General features: G+C 39.3%; 1 protein-coding gene and 1 long non-coding RNA gene across 8 annotated transcripts in view; one reads left to right on the forward strand and one right to left on the reverse strand.

Moving 5' to 3' along the window:
• The first annotated feature begins 1,643 nt into the window (after positions 1 to 1,643).
• Positions 1,644 to 6,632, forward strand: LOC131679130 (uncharacterized). The gene is made up of 2 exons (XR_009303802.1): positions 1,644 to 1,768; positions 1,853 to 6,632. It is a non-coding gene; the product is annotated as an uncharacterized LOC131679130 (long non-coding RNA).
• Positions 6,633 to 6,865: 233 nt separating this feature from the next.
• Positions 6,866 to 18,154, reverse strand: part of LOC131679117 (uncharacterized) — an 87,171-nt gene continuing 75,882 nt past the window's right edge. For 6 of the 7 annotated variants that reach the window (XM_058959683.1, XM_058959687.1, XM_058959686.1 and 3 more), the window contains 10 exons: positions 16,092 to 16,249; positions 15,686 to 15,809; positions 14,031 to 15,383; positions 13,212 to 13,277; positions 8,739 to 9,082; positions 8,590 to 8,674; positions 7,511 to 7,782; positions 7,344 to 7,455; positions 7,182 to 7,279; positions 6,866 to 7,126 (listed from right to left, as the gene is read on the reverse strand). In XM_058959683.1, the coding sequence (XP_058815666.1) occupies positions 6,950 to 7,126; positions 7,182 to 7,279; positions 7,344 to 7,455; positions 7,511 to 7,782; positions 8,590 to 8,674; positions 8,739 to 9,082; positions 13,212 to 13,277; positions 14,031 to 15,383; positions 15,686 to 15,809; positions 16,092 to 16,249 (2,789 nt within the window). In that variant the 3' untranslated portion in view covers positions 6,866 to 6,949. The remainder of the gene's footprint in view (positions 7,127 to 7,181; positions 7,280 to 7,343; positions 7,456 to 7,510; positions 7,783 to 8,589; positions 8,675 to 8,738; positions 9,083 to 13,211; positions 13,278 to 14,030; positions 15,384 to 15,685; positions 15,810 to 16,091; positions 16,250 to 18,154) is intronic. The other variant, XM_058959688.1, reaches the window with a different exon arrangement.

Raw genomic sequence — 18,154 nt, forward strand, 5'->3', positions numbered from 1 at the left:
CTTGCGGAAGTATGGGAATGTGTGTATGAGCGTACAAGAGATGCCAGAACACGTGGCTTTCGAATGCCCTAGGTTCGAAGAAGGTCGGCGTGGCAGTCGACAGTCTATGTGCCACGATGTGAGCTTGTCTAGGATGCGGTCAATACAGTAATGTCGAGCATACATTACGAGCTGTACAGGAAGTCCCAAATAGACCAACAAAGCAGCGCCGCTGACTAGAAAACCACTGTCAAGCAATTAATCGGGTTCGGGAAAAATTCCAGTCGAGTAGTACGCGACGTATCACCGGGTTCGGGTCATCGGGGCGCCAGCGAACCGGACGCCAAATTTGTTACAAATTTTGCAACCACCAAAACACTATAAAATGGTATCAATAACCCAGAGATACACCAAAATAGGGTTTTTATGTGGGAACTACCGAACCATGGTGATGATGTTTTTATGGGCTGATCCCATTACAAACACTTTCAACATATCATATAATGGGGGTGAATCTGGACCATGGTATAAAGGGCTTATCGTTTGCACGGGTAGACCGCGTCGAACCACCAGCAGTGGGTTGTTAGGGCGCCAGTGAATTGGAAGCTACGCTCCACCCGGTATCACTGGACAGACCTCGGCACCTACTGCCGTGGTCCACCGTCGGGGACTAGATCGAGTAGATCGGGACGAATCGGGGTTTTCAGGGGCTCACGAAAACAATAATCGGGTTCTGGATAAATCGAAAGCAATTCCGCCGCCGGGAACTCTCAATCGTAGTAAATTCATCACCGGATAGTATCCGAGTAGATCTAGTATTCAACCTTTTTCGTACCATGTACCCCTTTCCGAATATTGATCCCCATGATGTACCCCGTTCTAAACATTTCTTGCATCTTTAATCTGGCAGAAAAAAGTGATTTTCAGTAAAATGAGAACCGTAATTTTCCAATTAGAAACTTGTCCCTAAGCACTCTCGGTAGGAATCTGAATTTAAAATTTCTCCCGCGTAATTTACCCCACGCAATAGTTTAATTTACCCCTGGGGGTGAATTCACCCCCGGTTGAAAACCACTGACTATAAAAGATTGTTAGATAGATTGTCAAAGTAAATGTGACATGATATTTTGACTGTAACATCCTGATGTCCACATGATGCAATACATTTTAAAATCCGTGCAACATTACTTGGATTTTCATGTCCAGATCACTGATAACCAATCAAAGTAGCTTTGACCACGTTGGCTATCTATGACCCCTGGAGAACTTACCAAGCTCCTATGTTAATCTGACACCTATTTCTTAGGGAATTCTTGACCGATTTTTAAGAACTTACTTTCAAATGAAAGATATAATACTCCCATTGACCTCTATTGAATTTCATTTACATCGTCGTTTTAGCCACATAGGAACCGGTACAATCGTAATCTTCCAAAGGTTAATATTATTCATTGAAAGTAAACAGTTCTCGAATGTGTGAAGACTTGAGAAACTAGAGCTTTAAGCTTATTGAAAGTCGCTCGGGAAACGAAGCTAATCCAAGCATGTTAAATGATAGATCTTCAATGAATCTTGTGGTGCCCAAGTGCGGCACTGGGAAAATATCTTGTAGAGTATGCAGAGTACGGGCCTGGTGGGATGAACTGTCAGTGTGGTTTAGATATGCGAGAAATAAATAACGGGAATTACTCTTCAAGTATCGTTGCACTTAATTGGAGATCCGAATCATCCGACACGGGAATACAACATTTGGCGACGAGGATGATCTCATCTTTAGTACGGAAAAAAGGTAAGAACATATAATATATGTTAAAACTAAACGGAAAGAGTTCATTCGATAAAATTGAGGTTAAGTAGTTGTCTTAATTTCCAGAGAAACTAAGTGCTAACTAGCGTGATACAAGCGATACTATCAAAGGGTAGTAGCTATCGAAAGGATAGCGATCAGACTAAGTCACCTGCGAGTGGCAGCTGATAGCCAGCGAGATCAAAGCCATTTGAAAAGAGCAGCTAGAGCGAAAGCGAAACTATCTACCAGAAGGTAGAGGCTCCGAAGGGCCGGGAAGCTTAAACATTGAAAGTTGATCGATTGTAACGTGTGGTACGATGGAGAAATGGGCCATCCCCCAGTTCAAGTATAAGTCATTGCCGAGAAACGCCATTCGTGATGAATGGGTGAAATATAAGCGAAATTTTGGTTATATTATATCGGCTACGAATGAAAAAGACAAAACGAGCATACGGAATATTTTGCTGGCAAAGGGTGGCCCAGAATCCAGAGGAATCGCTGGGGAAATTCATGCCCTGCTGTTAGGACCAAGCAAATTAATGCAATTTCGGGAAATCAGCCGAAGAAAGCAGATCAATCAGCGTGATCGACAAAGTGATTCTTTTCGCACCAAGTGAGCTTAAGGAACAATTACTCCAACGTGATTCATTGTGTCTTGATGAAGTTACCAAAATTGTAACCACGTATGAATCCGTAAAACAGCAGGTCCGATCAGTCAGCATTCCTACAACAAGCTCTGAAAACTTCTCGACAGCATACGGAAATATCAACAGGATTCAGCAATCACATGCAAAAGAATGCACGCGATGTGGTCGTAAAGGACATTTTGGAACGTTTTATGTCCTGCTAAAGAAAAGGAGTGTAACAAATGTAAACGGATTGGGCATTTTGCTACCCAATGTCGCACCAATTTTGCATCCAAGCGGAAATATGATGGACCGTTTCGTAGTGGCAAACGCTTCCAAACTGATCGTATCAACAAGGTCGAGATTCACAGAGGTGATGACCACAAAGAAGGCGTATGTTCGGACAATAATTTCATTTTCCGTATCAGTGAAGGTGACGAACGTTTGGAATCAACAAAAGAAGTGTGACGAGGTTTTCTAACCATACGGCGATCAAGCGAACCCGTTAACGCTACTAGGCAAGTTTGAAACACTAGTACACATTGAATACGCGGGTCGTACTTACGAGAAGGACACCACATTCTACGTAGTAAAAGGTGGACAGCAATGTTTACTAGGTCGGACCAGAGTTTTTAATAGTAGAGTTGCGTAGAGAGGATTGGTAACATTGGACCAATCATTGGTCTTTTTTAAATTTTGGCAACCTTTTATTTTTAGTTAAATTTCAAATGACTTAACCCGAACGCTTCAGTTAGAAGTTAACTTTGTGCATTTAAAAATTTAAAATTAAGTGTTCAGTTTTATTTTGTAAAAATCAGTACGATAAATAACATCGTATAAAGAATTTAAGCTTTTTCCGGTTCTCTCCTGAACCGCAACTAAGAACGAAATGCATTGATTTTTGCCGCTGATTGGGGTGTGACAAAAAAACAGTCGAATTTGCAGCGTAAGATAAATAAGTGTATAAGTATAGTATAAGTGGAATGCATACACAAATTTGTCAAAATTTTAGCTGCACTTTAACTATGAGAAATACCTTCATATTTCCACTGTCGGTGGAAGAGCTGTTCCGGTGTTTAAAATAGTGCCAAATTTGAATATCAGTGAACATATATTTTTTAATAATTGTCATTAAGCAAAATATTAACATTATTAAAATGTTAATATTACATCATTGAATTTTTTCTCATAATTATAATCACATAATAACGATACTCCCCACGCATTCGAGCATTGTTATTCTTCGTGTCCAATAGGTAGACGTTTTGAGTGTTCAATAGGTAGATTTGCTTCAGTCTTTGCGCAACTGTTCTTTATAAACTTTGTGTCGGACAACTGCCACAGATCTAGGGGTGTTGTTTGTCGGGTTACCAAGTACTTATGGAGTAGCAATGCCAGAAACCAGCACGAAACACCCGTTTCCCAAGATCAAAGGAGTGAAGGTTTGTATTCCCATCGATCTCTCGATCACGCAGGTCTGCCAACATCCCTGAAAACCACCAATTGCGCTTACGTCCAGAATAGAGGAGAAGTTTAATGCATTACTAGCGAACGACATCATTGAGCCTGTTGAAGGAGGATGCCAATGTTACTGTAGTGAAAGATAATAGGGATTTACGTTTGTGCGTGGATATGCGTAGGGCGAAAGCTGTCATTCTAAGAGAGAGACATTTGATGCCTACGATCGAGGATTTCCTTCCTAGATTTACCGGTGCAAAGTTTTTTAGCAGGCTAGACATAACAGAGGCTTTTCATCAAGTTGAATAGGAAGAAGCCAGTCGATATATAACTACGTTTATCACGCTCATGGGTTTATTTCGAAACAAGCGCCTCATGTACGGAATCGTCATAGCACCGGAAATTTTCCAGCGCATTCTTGAACAGATACTCAGTCGCTGCGGTAAATTTGCTGTCTATTTCATCGACGATATTTTAATCTTTACTGAAACAATGGAAGAACACGAAGCGCTGAAAGTTGTCCTTTCTACGCTCCGTGGATACAGAATGCTGCTGAACAAGGACAAATGTGTGTTCAAGGTTACGATGTTGGATTTTCTGGGTCACACAATCTCGTCAGAACGCATTCAGCCTTCGGATAACAAAATCGAAGCTCTGAAAAGCCAGGAAGAACTACGAAGCTTTCTTGGTCTTGTGACCTACGTAGGACGATTTCTACCTGATCTTGCGACCACTACTGCACCTTTGCGGCACTAACGCACACTGGGGTCAAATTTCTGTGAGGAAAAGATCAGCACCAATCGTTTACAAAACTAAAGGAAATGATTGCTAATGTTAAGTTATTGTGATTCTTCGATAACTCTACGAACACGTGTCATTGCTAATGCTTCACCCATGGCTCTCGGTGCCGTTCTGATACAATTTGAAGGTTCAACTGATGATGCCCCTCGCCCGATTGCATACTCGAGTAAAAGCCTTACACAAACTGAGCGCAGATACTGTCAAACCGAGAAGGAAGCCCTCGCGTTGGTTTGGACAGTCAAGCGTTTTTCTTGTTACCTGCTGGGTCGTACCTTCGAACTGGAAACGGATCACAAGCCGCTAGAAGCGATATTCAAACCAACGTCCAGACCCTGTTCTAGAATCGATGGGTGCTTCGTTTGCAATCCTCAATCTTTTTCATTCACCGTAAAATATCGTAAAGGTTCCAGAAACATTGCTGATCCGTTGTCTCGACTAGTTGTTGACGATACCCCCGAAGAATTTGATGTCGAAAATAAGTTTATGGTGCTGGCGGTCATGGAATCAGCAGCAATCGATATTCAAGAGCTACAGGAATCAATGGAAGCAGATTCAACACTAGCAGCAGTGAAGAAGTGTCTGCACACAGGATCCTGGAATGAATCGGAAGTTAAACCGTACGTACCATTTAGAGGCGAGCTAGGAATGGTAGGTGACCTACTTGTCCGTGGCGATAAACTTGTCGTCCCGTTCAGACTGCACTCCAGGATGATGGATTTGGCTCACCAGAGGGCACCCCGGCGAATCTGTCATGAAGCGGCGTCTTAGGAATCGAGTTTGGTGGCCTGGTATGGATTGCGAGGTCACTAATCGAGTTGCGAGTTGCGGAGGCTGCCGTCTAGTTTCTGTACCAAATAAGCCCGAACCGATGTCACGACGACCACTGCCATTGACTTCCTTGGACCGATGCCGAGCGGTGTGTACTTACTGGTTGTCATCGACTACTATAGTCGCTACAAAGAAGTAGTGGTTGCGCACAAAATTACGGCCAAGGAAACTGTTACCAAACTACACACCATTTTCACTCGTCTGGGTAACCCAGAACAATAACGCGAAACAGTTTGTGGGTACTGAGATAGAAGAATACAGTCAAAGTCGCGGTATCCACTTAAACCACTCGACACCATACTGGCCCTAAGAGAACGGGTTGGTGGAAAGGCAAAGCCGGTCACTGCTCAAGCGACTTCAAATTAGCAATGCTCTTGGTAGAGATTGGCGTAAAGATTTACAAGAGTACTTGATGATGTACTACACCACACCGCATTCTACAACTGGACGCACACCCACGGAACTCCTGTACGGTAAAACCATCAGATCCAAAATTCCAGATCTGCAGGATATTGAAACAACGCCAACCACCTCTGATGTTGCAGACAGAGATCAAATGTTGAAAGAAAAGGGGAAAGAAAATGAGGACTCTCGTGGAAGAGCAAGGAAACCGTCAGTTGATCTTGGAGACACTGTGTTAATGAAAAATCTGTTACCAGGCAATTAGCTCCAAACAACATTCGACCCCAAAGAATACAAGGTCGTTGATCGTTCGGGACCACGAGTAACAATTGAAGACCCCTTAAATGGAAGATCGTATGACCGAAACGTGGCACATTTGAAAAAAGTTATTGATATAACACAGGCACACATTGAAGCTCCAGTCCACAATGAGGACTCTCAGCGAGCAGAGTTACAAGAAGCAGGAGACGACAATTCAGAGGAGGGTTTCGAAGGTTTCGATGAAGATGCATCATCAGTTACAGTATCATCACATCGGTCACCAACTAGAGAGCAACGATCCAGGAAACTGCCTTTGAAATTCCATGATTATCAGTTATGAATTCTTAATTTGTTAAAAGGGGAGATGTGGTGCCCAAGTCCGGCACTGGGAAAATACCTTGTAGAGTATGCAGAGTACGGGCCTGGTGGGATGAACTGTCAGTGTGGTTTAGATATGCGAGAAATAAATAACGGGAATTACTTTTCAAGTATCGTTGCATAATCAATTAATTGGAGATCCGAATCATTCGACACGGGAATACAACTTAGTCTTGATCGCAAGTGTTTTACTTTTCCTCCAGATATAATTTTTATCTTCGTATATTAAAGATACCAGTGACGAAACTTAATAGAATGTGCATTGAAAAGCAGATTTCAATCCATAAATTATTAGATGAATTTATCTTGAAAAAAACAAATCGATCATTCTTTATATATTAAGTTGCTATTTTATTAACTCCGAGTAACATTTGTCTATAAAAAATCTCCACCTTAAAAAATAATTTCATTACAAATTTGTCAAATTTTATTCCTTCTCTTCTTCCTGCAGACGTAAAATATCGGCCTTGTTCATAAAGTAGTAACTAGGTTGCCGTCCTTTGAGATCTTTCATAACCCGTTTAGCTCCATTCTTAATCAGTATACGACTGATTGCCTCTACATTGCCGATTCCCATTGCATAATGGAGAGGTGTCCGCTCCAACTAGAAAAAAAAATAGTTCATACGTTTTCCGCATCTCGTTTAAATACCAACTTACATTGTCGCCAATTTTAAGCACATGCTTAAAGTGCGTTGCAAGATATTCTACAATTTCTTCATTTTCAAACAATACAGCAATATGCAGAGAGCAGCGTCCTAAATCGAAACATTTTTCATGAATAATGGATCAATATAAAAATGTACATGAAGTACGCCTTACCATAGTAGTTTTTAGCTTTCGCAAGTTTCATGCCATCCGAAAGTTGAGTAATTTTCATTACTCTTTGAATATTCTGGTCGCGTACGGCATTCAGCAAACTTTCCCGGTTTTCCTATTTCGAAAAGTCCGATCAAATTTCTAGATAAAAAAAACTGTTTTAAACAAACCTCGAATTCTCGAATCCCTTCTAAAAAGCGAACTACATCCCGATGGCCCCTGGATGATGCCACCTGTAGAATAGTCGTTCCGTCTGAACCCACCACATCGGCAATGTGGTCGTAGCCGTCCAGCAACATATTGGTCAACGTATCCAAATCTCCACGAGCGGCCAAGCCAAGCACGTAGCGATCAATTTCTCGCGAATTATCCGGCTGAGTAGCTTGCAGTGAGACATCTCTAGCAGTTCGGTACAGCTCATCGCGATATGTGATACTAGTCCCTAGGATCAGCATGGCGGAATTATATTCGGTGTAGAAATACGGTGTGTTTTCTAACAAGTTTATTCGAAAACGTCATGATACGTAAGAATGGATTTTCCCCTTTCATTCGCGGTTAAAAGTAAACTAATCGGTCAGGAGGTCCCAAAAAAAAATTATTTCGAAATTTTTTGCTTGAAAACTTAAGTTTTACAGTGGAGTAATTTCACTTTTTTACCACGAGGTGGCACATTAGACCTTCTAACTAAAAGTGAGAATCTGACGGACACATGTTGTCTACAATTTTGATATAGGCTACCCAGGTAACCAACAAGCATTAGTGTATGCAGTAAAGTAGCGTAAAATTTGCATTTCGGATGCTTCTTGCCGTATGCCAGCATTCGTTATGCATAACTGTTGTTAATCAGCATTCGAAAAACTGTTCAAAAACTTCTTGCCACTAAGCAGCATTCTGAATGCACAAGAGCAGTAAAAAAGCATTTTCATGGCACAGCAGTAATTTAGCCGTATATTTTGCCAAAAGCGACTTTTAAATAGCATTTAATATGACTTAAGTGCTTATCAAGTAGCCGTTAAGATGCATTTAGCTTGCTTATTGGTTACCTGGGTATATATAAATCTAAAATCATGCCGAGAAATTAATAAAATGTTATCGAAGTTTTTAGTTTCGCACGGGGCCTACTTGTCAAAAGTTTTAACTCTTCGATATCTTGAGGTTTTAGAGATGCCGATTTTTATCGAATAAATTTGTTTACCAAACACACCACGCAAAAACATCTATACACTACACCTCGCATCAATCAACTCACCCGATTCTTCAATCAACTGAATCAACGCATTTTTGCCATGTGATCTAGCGCATGCAAAATGAAGCATACTTTGACCATGTTCGTCCTGAAATTGAATACCATGATTAATAACAAATTCGATTCTATCAGCCAGACACACAAAGACTCACCCTGTTATCGCTGGAAGGCGCACTGCCAGAACCATCCGGCGACGGAGGTGCCAGTTCATCTTTCTCCGCAGCAGGATCGGCCATTTCTTCTTCGTCTAACGCTTCGACGGTTTCTTCTGTTTTGGCAGAGCTTTTCAACTCTTTTTCGGATTCCTCCTTCACGGCAATCTCGATCTGGTTGTTATTCGGATCGTTTTTGATGGCAGATGTCTGGCTGCCGGCACTTGTTTTCGACCGATTCTGGTTAGCAAAGTTGTACAAATATGTTGCCAGATAGGTGATGGGATCCGCCGGACGCTTATTGGCCACCTCGGTAAGGCCTTTAATCAGAGGATCACCGAGGGCTGCGGTATTCGTTGCAATATGTCAGTGAGAGGTAAAGGAGAAAAAGAAATTATTTTGTTTCGATTATAAAGGTTTTAACATTAAGGTCTCTTTTTCGGGTTAGGGAAATCTCTAACCCTATGTTGAACCCAGGTGAACTGCGTACAGGGCAATCGATTTACCAGCTACGCGCCCTCAAAAAAATTAATAACCACGAATATTGAAATTTGTTTGCCTGCTTCGTTACTTCCCTAACGTGTTGCAGTGGATTACCTACAAAAATAGTGAATTTTAAAAACTAAATCTACTATGACGATTGATAAAGCACTAAATGTAAACGGAAAAGCAATGAAAGTCGCGATCGGTGAAGAACTGTCAGCCTTGTCAATAGAATTGTTAAAAGAAATGCGTGAATCTCAAAAACTTCTGAATATTAAATTTGTATGGCCTGATCGTGGAGGAGTGATTTTAGTAAAAAAGGATGAACAGTCTAAAATTGAAAGATTTGGTAGCAAACATGACCTTGATCGAATTATAAATAATTGCAACCGTGTAAAATCTGCCTCTTCGTCACCAGAACAATCTACCCCAACGAAAACGAAATTCGCAATCCAGCATAAAAACTTTGAATTCATGCATTCCTAATGGATAATACAATCAATAATTTTTCTTTCGATCATATTTACGATTTTAATGGCAATTATATAAATAATGATAACCAGACACTAAAAATTTGGCAGTGGAACTAAGAGGTATAAACAATCTCTCTAAATTTGATGAAATTTTGCAAGCCCTTGACAGTTGTAAAACTTCCATAGATGGTGTAGTGATTGGTGAGACTTGGTTAAAAGACGACAATTTGTTAGAAAAACTTTTTTACCCATAATTCTCCATCATACAGTTACATTAAAAATGTTTCTTTTCTCTATAGGTTTTTGTTGACAAAATAAAAAAAAAGTTAGGGAAAATGATTTTTTTGTAATTTGAATTTTTAACACAATTTTTTTGTTTTCGTGTAAAATGAAAAACTTGTTTTTCTAGATAAAAGCCCTAATAAAGTAATTGTAGTTGAATATATTCATTAATAATTAGTTCGACGAACTCATACAATCGTTCAAAAAAATCGTAAAAAGATCTTCGAGATGAATTTTAACACATATTTTCAAAAATATGATACAAGTTTTCCGAAACAAATGTAATTCATTTGATTTGTTTTTTAAACATCATAAAGTACCAAATATGTTATTTTCTTTTTATATTGTGATAACTTTTTGTGTTTAGATTAGGGGAGACTGAGGAGACTTGATCCCCGGGGAGACTTGATCCCATCAGTGAAACTCAAAGGCGGATCAGAATACATTAATCGAATATACTAGAAAGTTGCGTAGTTTTATCTAAACATAAGTTTCTTTAACACAAAAAAATAAATTGGACATGTGTTACCGAATTTTTACCGATTTAAAGAAAAAAATCTCAGAAGAACTGAAGAAGATTTATTTTCCAAATTTTCAAACTTTTATACAATTGATAAAGTCACCCACTGCATACTATACTTTTGCATACAGAAATACAGGAGAATGTCAATTATATGAATACGTTATGATTGAGCTGATTTATTTGTTCATCTTTTTTTTTACTAAAGCTTGCTGAAATAGATGCTATAGGTTCACTTGATCCCTTCAAACTCGTGGAGATTTGATCCCCTTCGCCATGCTTCATACACACTACTGAAAATAACCAAATTCAAACCAGAACAATTGAAGTCATTGTTGCCATAAAATAACAAAAAACACCGTCAAAAATGAACGTTTCATCATACAAAAACTTAACTGTAAATGTTTACTACAGCATACATAGCAACCATGCATCCCACATTTGACGTTCCTCAACCGTAATAACGACAGCCTTCAAATAATTGCACAGAGATTTAGGGAATTCGTAATAAAAATTAGGTGAGAGATGGGTAATATGTAGTAACAAAAATAGTAATATCTAATCACAACAATTTAATCAATACCAAAATACATTTATAACATTGAATGGAGTTAGGTACCTATTTTTGTCCTATTAGGAAGGGTACCACATTATTTCATTATTAATTTTATTATTTCAGCTTCTTTGCTTTGTTATTAGGAGCCATTTTTTGATTTCGATTATGGAGGTTTTAGCCTTAAGGTCACTCGCCTCTTATTAAGAGCCAATATAATAACAAAATTGTCTTGAGAATGGTGAAAATCTTCTGTTTGAGCGCAGCAAAAACTCTAATCGAGTACCCCAATTATCGCAACACCATTTGAGCCAATGCGTTGAGCAAAGATGGCAGACGCTGTTCTAACCAAAGGCATCAGATGGGTAGGATGATAATAGAAACAGGATAAAAATAGGCTTATTACATTACATGCTCTTTTAAACACGTTTTCAAAAAATAATCATGTCTCCCCAAATTAGGGATCGAGTCTCAACTAATCAAAGAATTTTCCATTTTTTTTGTTGTTTTCCAAAAATGCTCATATCTCATGTCCAGTATAATATTTCCATGTAATTTTTTTATGATTATCAGTCAACCCTAGAAACAATATAAAACTACAAAAAATACATAGTTTTTTTTGTCATTCCATGGAGTAGGATTGAAAAATAAAAAAAGGGGATCAAGTCTCCTCAGTCTCCCCTATGCGATATGGAAGGGGAATCAAATATCCCCAAGGATCAAGTGTCCTCACTCTTCCCTATTGATTTACTTATTCACTTCAATTAAATTCAATTTGATTGCTGTACCAAGGTCATTTCATCCGTGAGGTATATTTTAGGAAGCAGAGCAGTGCTGGTATTTTACGTAAGTTTCTCGTTGTGATAGCTAACACACGTGCCAGTAGCTTTCAAACAAACTATTTTTCGTTGTGAAGCTTCCGATGATCAAAAACATCGCAATCTTCGTTGAGGTGAGTAGAAAAATTGCACATGTCATATCTCTTGATGAATGTGGTATGACGCGCTTGGAATGGATTAAGAAAATTTAAGAAGCTAACCAATTTAGATGCATTGTCAAGATTCGTGAAACTTTACTGACGACACCTAAGCACGAAAACATCATCCAAAGCCAGGAAATACTTTTGATCATCTTTTTTGGGGGGTTTAGGACTGTTGTGCAGCATCTCGGTTCAAGATGTCTCGGTAGCCCAAGGCTGTAATTGTTGATCTTTTGCGTGCCATAAAGTTGCAAGTTTGAGTTTTGCTTTCCCTGTCATAATTGCCCGACCTCTCTTTTCTGTGCTGATACGGTTTCTGCGGCTCCGATGATGGAAGTCCCTCTTTTGAATTTCTTTCCAAAGCATAGTAATCTATTATACTAGAAACAAATTTAAGTGTGATTTCCTAGTTTTAGTTGCCAAATTCAATAATCTTTCTTGAAAAAAAACCTCTTGTAAGTCAAACTATAAGTATTCCTAGCTTTAAGATAACTGTAAATTTGTGCCCCTTAGTTTATTATAAAAAATAATTTCAAATTGTAATTCTCTAGGTTTACGAAAGGAGTAAAAGGAAGGAGAGTTCTGATTTGACCCCCGAGAAGCGACTGTTTCGCCCGCCCGTGTGTCATACAGGGTAACACAAAAAGTGAAATATTTAAAAAAACCCTATGCTTACTCAAATTTCAATAATATATGCAATATTTTACAACTTAAACGGTATGTCGCGTGAAGAAACCGACTAAAACTCTATTTGTTTGAAAAATTGTTTAAAAAATAGTAGAAATATTTAACATTTGTTAAACATTTTTTCAACATTTTCTGTACTAAACATTTATTTAACCACCAGTATAGTTTGGTGCAATTCGAAATTATACTTTAGCTGTCAAAAATATTATAATAAAAAGGTGTGGAAATTTTCAAATAACAAAAAATATTATAAATATTTCGAATAACGACAAAATATTTTATGAAGATGTTTACGTACCTAAACAATCAAAATAAAACATGTTTTGCAAAATTCACCACTTTGTGGAAAATGGGGGGAAGGGCACTTCAGAAACTTTTACTCAAATGTAAAACAACTAAAATGGCGCTGACAAGCTAACGCAAACGCAACTTATTACCTACACGAACTGAATGAAAAATGGAGTATTTATCAGAAACAAAAATATTTTATACTCACATGTCGCTAGGTATCGGCCTTCTTCCGTACGAAACAAGGGTATCTCTACTTGGGAATCGTTATGTTCTGGAAGTATGGTTATGGCGTTGGAAATATGTAATCATTAGTAGAGTAGAATAACACCGAAGAATTGAACTGTTCACGGCCGTGTTTTGCATGCAACATATGTGACGTTGTCAAAAGACAATGCAACTGAAGAACAAATCTATTACATGATTGTAACTACTGTACGAGGTACAAGCTGTTGGAAAGATTTTACATTCAGATTCAGAGAAGATAAACCAGACACCGTAGCTTTTCCCAGATTGAGGCAAAAGCTTTGTGCTAGCTTTTAGTTCGTGAAATCGCAAAATAATGTAAGGTATAGCCAACACGGAGCATACTGGAAGCATATGTCGCGTACATTTACATATAGAACACATATCATAGAAGAAACATATCACAGAGTGAGAGCACTGAAGAAGGGAACTGAAAAAACAACATCTAGATGAACATAATATTACTAACCCAGTAGCAGTCATTTCCATTTAAAATCTTTCCAACACCTTGTATTCTGTATTCTAACACCTACACACTACTTCGGCTCAGTTATCGAACCGAGGATCAATAGGTACACGAAATGTTCAGGAACTTATTAACGTGGATAATCCACACACTAACTACGTATGAAATTAATCTTAAAACATCGAGTAAAAGTATCTGCTGTTGCTGAAGCTACGTCTCTAAGAGTTGGTGAGGACGAACAGTGCGATGGTGGAGACTTGCGACTGGGCGTCTAGTGGGTTGGCGCCGCCTCCACCAAGCTATTCTTTTTCTTACGAAATATCCTCAGCAGTGTTGCCGCTATATGCAATGAGTTGGACATGGAGAGATCCTTCTCGAGGGCTACGATGTTCGTGATGGCACTGGTGAAGTTTTGGAAAATTTGCCACTCGCTCTGCGAAAGACTTCGCATATTGCTCATCCGGACAGTTTGTTGGTCGTCGGAGGTGAGCAAATGTAGCTCTCGCACTACGCACAGATGTCGAAGGTTTTCTCGTTCCTTGCGCAGATGAGGTAGTTCTAGTGATAGTGTAATCTTCAGACCAGTACCAAGGAAGGATGGTCGGGATACCAGATGGCCTAGGAAGTAACTGTGTTTGAACTGGATCTTGTCATCCAGGAAGTTCATGGCACGTCCAATTTTAGAATATGTGCTTCCTATGTTGGCAGGATTTTTCGAGCTAGTGCAGCACATTACTCGCAAATGTTCTTGTGCATTTATCCACGCAACAAGATCCTGATCGTGGCTAACGTAGACTCCTCTACCATATGGCCAGAATCTACCATTGATTGCAGTTGATTCCGCAGTTTGGTATGGATCCGAATGATCTAGCATCGGAATTAGTAGTCCTGTGGCAGCAAGAATTGTTCGAATCTCCGAAGGATTTTCCAGAATCTCGTTCATCGTATAGTAAGTTCCAAGTTCAGTCTCGCCAGTTGCATTGGCGAAGGCAAGGGACAGAATTTTTGCAGTCAAAATGCGTTCCACCCGTTCGAGATGTGCTATGCTTAGATTAAGTGGAAACTCGAATTCATCCAGGTTTCGAGCGCATTCAATAACTGCCCCGACGATGAACTTTCCGGAGGTATCCAGATTGAGTTGTATTTCATCAGGGTTCTCCCGGAGAATGTTGCCGTTACCTTCTCGGCGTTGTGTAGGTGACTCACTGATAGCGTATCTAGGGAAGAACTGCATAGCTGGATGGGGGACAAAGTCTTGCTGCAGATCCATGCAGTGCATGTCCTTTATTAGTGGTACTAGGAATTCTTGGAAAACTACAAACACATCGTAATCGGGTATCACAACACCAACGTTCAAATCCTCGTCTATCTTTTTCTCCTTTGTAGCCTTCTTCATTGCCGGCCAAATGACATCGAAAAGGTTATGGTCCAACTTGGTTTGACGTTTTTTCACTTTATCAAACACACTTCGCTTCAGAAACCTCGCCAAATAGGATGTGATTAATATTCTGAGTGATGAAGCACTACCGGGAACGCTATTCGTTGGAAGCTCTACCGATTTGATAAGGTCATCAATCGGTTCATGAATAATTTTGAAGCACCGCTCCAGTGTGGTCAATGTATCGACATCGTCCAACTCACGGCGTGCGCTGTGCTGATCATCTGGCACTACGGTGATGAATCCGTGACCCAATTCAAGGGATTAAGCGTGAATTTGGATGAAAATAAACAATGCAACCATGAGTTGGCGTTGGGAAGAACCATCTCTTTGCTCGCGACCAAAATGAAGATATCCGTGCTGTTTTACTATAGGAAAATCTTACAAAATCAAAACAACAAAAAGCAAAAATCTCTGCTCAAATGTGCCAGCAAAATTAATAAACCTAAAAGTGGATAGGTAGGACAGTTAGACAACACTTAGCATATCAGATCGAAGACACACATATCTAGAGTACACTGGAAATGTTTACCTTGATCATTTAGCATCTCATCGGCCAGATCCTCCTCAGCGCCATAGTCCTGCAGCAGCTGACGATGGGACAACAAATCCTTTGCCTGCTCGTAATCCAAGTAAAATTCAGCTGGATGATTCAACTGACCGAATTCAAATGGCATTCCAATGGTACGTTTGCGGGACGAGAGAAAGTGTCATTACATGTATGTGTAAGGCCCTGTATGTATTATTAGAACTACAACACTGTAAAATGCTTTTCGGATCAATAGCTAGTGCACCATCCGCGTACATAATTGATAGTTCCAACATTCTCCACAAGCAAAAAGTATGCACGTGCTACACGGTGTGGGAAAATACGACCCTCAGCTCTCGACAACGTGTAGTTTTCAATAATATATCGTGTGAAAAGTGCACCAACTTACGTTATCCTCGGCCTTCGGATTCGCTCCCAGGTGGGTCAGCAGGTTGTAAAAGTGGCCGTTATCTTTAAGTGTTGCCGCATAATGCAACGGATTTCGACCGTTATCATCGGTGGCACTGGTGGTTTCTGGGAAGCGGCCAGCTAAGTACCGCACAATACCTGAAATCGAGAGCAATAATAGACTATTTAATTGCCATTCTATAATCAATGGGAACAGTTTAATAGGTACTGTTAATATCCTGAATCTGTGACTGCTGCATGATTATTCTCCGCACTTCCGTTCGCAGACAAGTGCTGACAACTATTAACACACCCTCAATCGGTGGGGAAATCATCATGTCGAGTCGTGCCTTTTTTATACGTTATCACAGTGTGAGTAGCTATGATAGATAGATTGCGTCCAATGGAAGCGTCTTTTTACATTCTGATATTACTGATGGGCATTTGTATTGTCCAATCCGATGTATAATCATTAAATTATAATCGAACGTGAATATCCTTGACTTTTTTTCTTTCATGGAAGCGTGGAAGTAACCCCGCTCCTCCCAGGAAACCTTCTTTCAACTATTTTCAGATATGCTGGGAAATTCTTGCATCTGACGGGACAAACAATTATTTGTGTGTGCCCTACATAGTGACGTAGCCAAATATTTGGTTTAGGAGAGGATGGGCACGTAGCCAGACGGAGGGGGCTGGAAGGTTAAATTTATCAAATGTAAATTAAAAAACCTGTTTTAATCCACGTAGCGGTGTAATTGTGCCTTTCTCAATCACGAATACACTCAGGTTTTTTTTTACGCGGGGGTACAGGCCGCGTAAATAAAAACCGCGTAAATTTCAAAATCCGCGGAAATGAAAACCGCGTAAATTTCAAAATCCGCGTAAATGAAAACCGCGTAAATTCCAAAATCCGCGTAAATGAAAACCGCGTAAATTTCAAAAACCGCGTAAATGAAAACCGCGTAAATTTCAAAATCCGCGTAAAAAACCGCGCAAAAGAAACCGCCTAAAAAACTAGAGTGTACAAGGATTTCATCGTTGTTTATATTCATCGTAAACTTTCAATTGTACATATTACATTTTTATTATTCGTGACAAGACAACTATATATAAAAAAGAAACCAATATTCGAGTTCTACTATTTTGTAAAAGGGAAAGGGCCAAATCGAAAACTTGAACCATCACAACCAGTAATCGTCGACCTGAGATTTAGTTTAGTCATCTTGATCAACTGGTGAGTAAAAAATGGTAATGTTCGCAAAATGTGTAGGATTATTTAATCCCAAATGGTCTAAACACAGCCACGGTATTACGAAATTGAAAAAAATGCGAAATCGGCAAAGTCCCAAAAAGTCGATTCTTATCAAAAAAAAATTTTTTTTGAGATGGCATATAATCTCTACGTTTCATGCATTTTAAAGATGTTTGGCATCAAAAATACGATTTCTAAAATTTCATGGTCTCCCCCTTTTTATAAAAAAAATTGAGTTCCGGCTTATATGGGAATTTTATATGTGACCGGACGGTTTAGCCTATATTTCCGGAACCATATAAACGATTTGTACGAAATTTTATAGACATCTGTGGGGATAATATTGCTATAATTTGAGACTAAGTTTGTCAAAATCGGCCCATCCATTTTCGGGAAACTGATGTGAGTTTGTTCATTTTGAAAGTTGGCCGCTTTTCCCAGGCACTTCCGGATTCGTCTATGGTGGTTAATGTAGGCATCGAAAGTTCGGTTGGCCGTCAGTGACCTAGAACTGCAAATGTAAGTTGTTTGAGAGACATTGTAGCGAAATTTTTACCTTCAATCCGAGTATTTTTCTTTTGGACACTGAAGGTCTAACTTTTTTCTTTCAGAAGTTATGGACACTTTTCTTCTAGAAAATAGAATAATTCAAGGCTCATTACAGCTGATGCGGGCACCTAAAATTGAATACTGTTTTAACCACATGGAAGATCTTTTTAGTATATTTGAGCAAAAATTGGTGAATACGATATTTTGCAATTTAGATTTAAATTTTGTAGTTTAGCAAGTTCAACGCATTTACACACATATCG

This window comes from Topomyia yanbarensis, chromosome 2 (assembly GCF_030247195.1).
Source record: "Topomyia yanbarensis strain Yona2022 chromosome 2, ASM3024719v1, whole genome shotgun sequence".
NCBI lineage: Eukaryota > Metazoa > Arthropoda > Insecta > Diptera > Culicidae > Topomyia > Topomyia yanbarensis.